General features: G+C 33.8%; 1 protein-coding gene across 1 annotated transcript; it reads right to left on the reverse strand.

Annotated features, from left to right (window-relative positions):
* Positions 1-625: 625 nt before the first annotated feature.
* LOC110913838 (obg-like ATPase 1) lies at positions 626-1,481 on the reverse strand. Its single transcript, XM_022158656.2, has 4 exons — positions 1,428-1,481; positions 1,133-1,231; positions 794-907; positions 626-691 (listed from the first exon to the last, which is right to left on the reverse strand). Exons 1-4 carry the CDS (start codon positions 1,479-1,481, stop codon positions 626-628), a joined length of 333 nt encoding a protein of 110 aa, XP_022014348.2.
* Positions 1,482-3,428: the final 1,947 nt, after the last annotated feature.

Genomic DNA, 3,428 nt, shown 5'->3' on the forward strand with positions numbered 1-3,428 from the left:
TGTTGGGTTAAAACAATGTTGTTAAAAGAGTGTTTTGAAACCACTTTTGGGTTAAAACAGTGGTTTCAAACACTGTTTTTAAACCAACAGTGGTTTGACCACTGTTTGACCAAAGTCAAACCACTGTTTGACCAAAGTCAAACAACTGTTGTTAAAACACTTTTGGGTTAAAACAGTGTTTGAAACCACTGTTGGGGTAAAACAGTGTTGTTAAAATAGTGTTTTGAAACCACTTTCTGGTTAACAGTGTTTGAAACCACTGTTGGGTTAAAACAGTGTTTTGAAACCACTTTTGGGTTAAAACAGTGGTTTCAAACACTGTTTTAAACCAATAGTGGTTTCAAACACTCAACAATTTCCCCCACAACCAACAAATTCCCTCACAATATTAAAATACATGATTTTAATTTCAAGAAAATAATATCTGAACCAACCTTTGTATCTTGTTCTCCTCACAGTATTTAGCTGCTTCACATGCCGACAAATCAGCAAGAGCTCTCTCCAAAGCACAGCTAAAAGGGATAAATGGCTCGCCCCCATGCTCTTGCACCCTACAATGAATTCAACTACTTAGCTATTTTTTTATAAAATAGAAAACAGTGATATCCAAATTCTAATTTGCATACTAAGCATGGATTTTAGGAAGGAACTTGTTCTTTTTTCTCTGATAATCTTTCTCGTTCATATTAACCTGCACAAGAAAATATCAAATGTTTAAACATAATAGAAAAAGAGCCTACCAAGTTTCAAGAAATATTGAATGGTATTATAATTTATAAGATAATAGTCTTACCAAATAAACAACAGGTTTTGCGGTGAGCAATTGAAAAGTATTCAAGATTTCAATTTCAGCGGCTTTCCAGTCCCCTAACCTGATATCTTTCTCACTCTCAAGCCAGGTTTTGACCTACAGAAACAAACCAAAATCCATAAGTAGTTTCATTATATCTTGTATACTTGACTTCGTATGAAGTAAATATAGATTAGAGGATGAAAATAATTGTTGCAGCAAATAACATCTTAAAACAAGGTCACGATTTATGGATGATTTGAGGGTAACAAGAAAATAAGCATGGTTAGAAACAATATGTATTAATACAACTTAGCATTAAATGAATACACAACAACATACCTTCAAACACACTTTAAGCTCTATTTTTAACTGTTTGTCATTTCTCCTCTTCATGCTCTTTTCAAGATCTTCAATCCTTCTTTCCATGAACTCAATATCCTATATCATGTACGAAAAAAACCAACATAAAGCATGTAAATAATATAATAAATAAGTGTCCAAACACATTTCCATAATGCGCAACACACTTGGGTTCTTTCGATATCACATAACACAATACAAAGATGTGAGCTCAAAGGATTTTAGAACATAGCTTCAACCGTAATTCGGTAGTTATAACTTCTAAATCTCTTACGGGATCCACAGAGTCATCAACATGTATAATATCGGGGTCTTCAAATGCACCCATTATATAAACATATACAAGAACAAATTAGCTCGCACTCTAATAACAACAAAGCAAAAAATTCAAAACAAAAAACAGAAGTAACCAGCAGGATGAAAAACGTATGCCTTCAAACTTGGTTCGTTCACAGTAAGATACTAAGATCTAAACACAAATGACATGATTTGATGTATGATTATCAATACGTTATATGTATGACAAACAATTTTCAGATGACCTAACATAACTATTTCAGAAAGATTATATAAATGCAATCTTACGTAGAACATGGAATATGCCATCAACTGCACGAATGTGTGATAAGAAATTGTTTCCAAGCCCTTGTCCTTCATGAGCACCTTTCACCAACCCAGCAATGTCATGTATCTCTAAAAATGCAGAAACTAGGGATGAGATCGGTACGATACCGGTACCGTACCGATACCGATACCGTAAATACCGTTACCGAAATTGAGGAAATGTGGATACCGATTACCGTACCGTATTTATAGATTCGGTACCGGTACGGTACCGGTATCGGTACCGGTGTTTCGGTATTTTACCATATTGATACCGCTTTGATGTCATCCATTGTTTTATCTAAAAAATTTCATGTGCAACTCATACATCCATTATTAATTGAACTAGAGTAATATATAGAGAATTGTAAACAAAGGGTAAACATATTAAGTAGTCAAAAAATTCAAAAGGTAAACATCCATGGGTTCGACTTTTAACATTCAAATTCCAACATGTCTAAAAAATCATCATAATTTATTCAAAATAACCAAACAAAAGAAATTTGATATTGGTTTTTGTAAAACAATGTTCAAAAAAATATAACTTCATAGTGGGATTTAAGATAATAGCAAAATACATAAAGTCATTATTAAATTCGGTATTAATACCGGTATTTACCGAAAAATACCGGTACCGATACCGTTTTTTACCGATACCGAATTTCGAAAAATCTATTACCGATACTGGTACCGTTTATGATCGGTACGGTACGGTATCGGTACGGTACCGGTATGGTACCGGTACGGTACCGGTATTTCGGTAAAAAATCTCATCCCTAGCAGAAACCTACCAAGCAAAAACTCACTTAATTTATTGTTGCATTCATAGACCATTCAGTATCCTTCGGTCTATAGCAGGGCTTATATATTACCAAACTCGTTTGCTTGAACAGTTGACAGAGCCATTCAAACCGCTCATCAGGAATGTTGACACGCGCTTCATTAGGTTCAACTGTACAAAATGGAAAGTTCTCAGCAGGTATCGATAACTTGGTCAGAGTATTGAAGAGAGTCGACTTCCCTACATTCAGCAATCCAACCTGAAATCAGCAGCGGTATAGAAATAGATAAGTCCATATTCTACAGATACATCTGCCTACTTTCTTTTTTAGCTATCAGACACAAAAACTTAACACTATCTCCATCAATAAATTGTAACAGTGTAATTACCAGATACATTACAGGTTCAATATCACAAACTGTTAAATAAAAAAAAATACAAACCCTAATACAGTAATCAAATAGAATTTGCCACACATAAAATTGAAGAGGAGTTTGTTCTATACTTAACACAGAATCACAGATCGTCACTGATGCGTGTGTAGTGTAATATTATTTTGATGAGTATTTAAGCCCTTTTTACACTTTTAGCCAAGTTTTAAATTTATAAAACACGATATTTGCTAACACTAAACACACATATGGGCAAGTGCACCCATCGTGGACGTAGTATAGTGTTGGTAAGATACCGAGGTCGTCCAAGGACACAAGAGCTTTTAATACCGGTTTATCCTCAACGTCTAATCAAATCAAAAAGGTTAGAAAAATGTTTTAAACTAAGAAAAATAAAAACTAACTAAAATGCTGAAAATAAAATAAAAATAAAAACAGATAGACAAGATGAATCACTTGGTTCCGACACGTGTATTAGTATAACCTTTGATTATTTTCG

This window comes from Helianthus annuus, chromosome 15, assembly GCF_002127325.2.
Source record: "Helianthus annuus cultivar XRQ/B chromosome 15, HanXRQr2.0-SUNRISE, whole genome shotgun sequence".
NCBI classification, from domain to species: domain Eukaryota; kingdom Viridiplantae; phylum Streptophyta; class Magnoliopsida; order Asterales; family Asteraceae; genus Helianthus; species Helianthus annuus.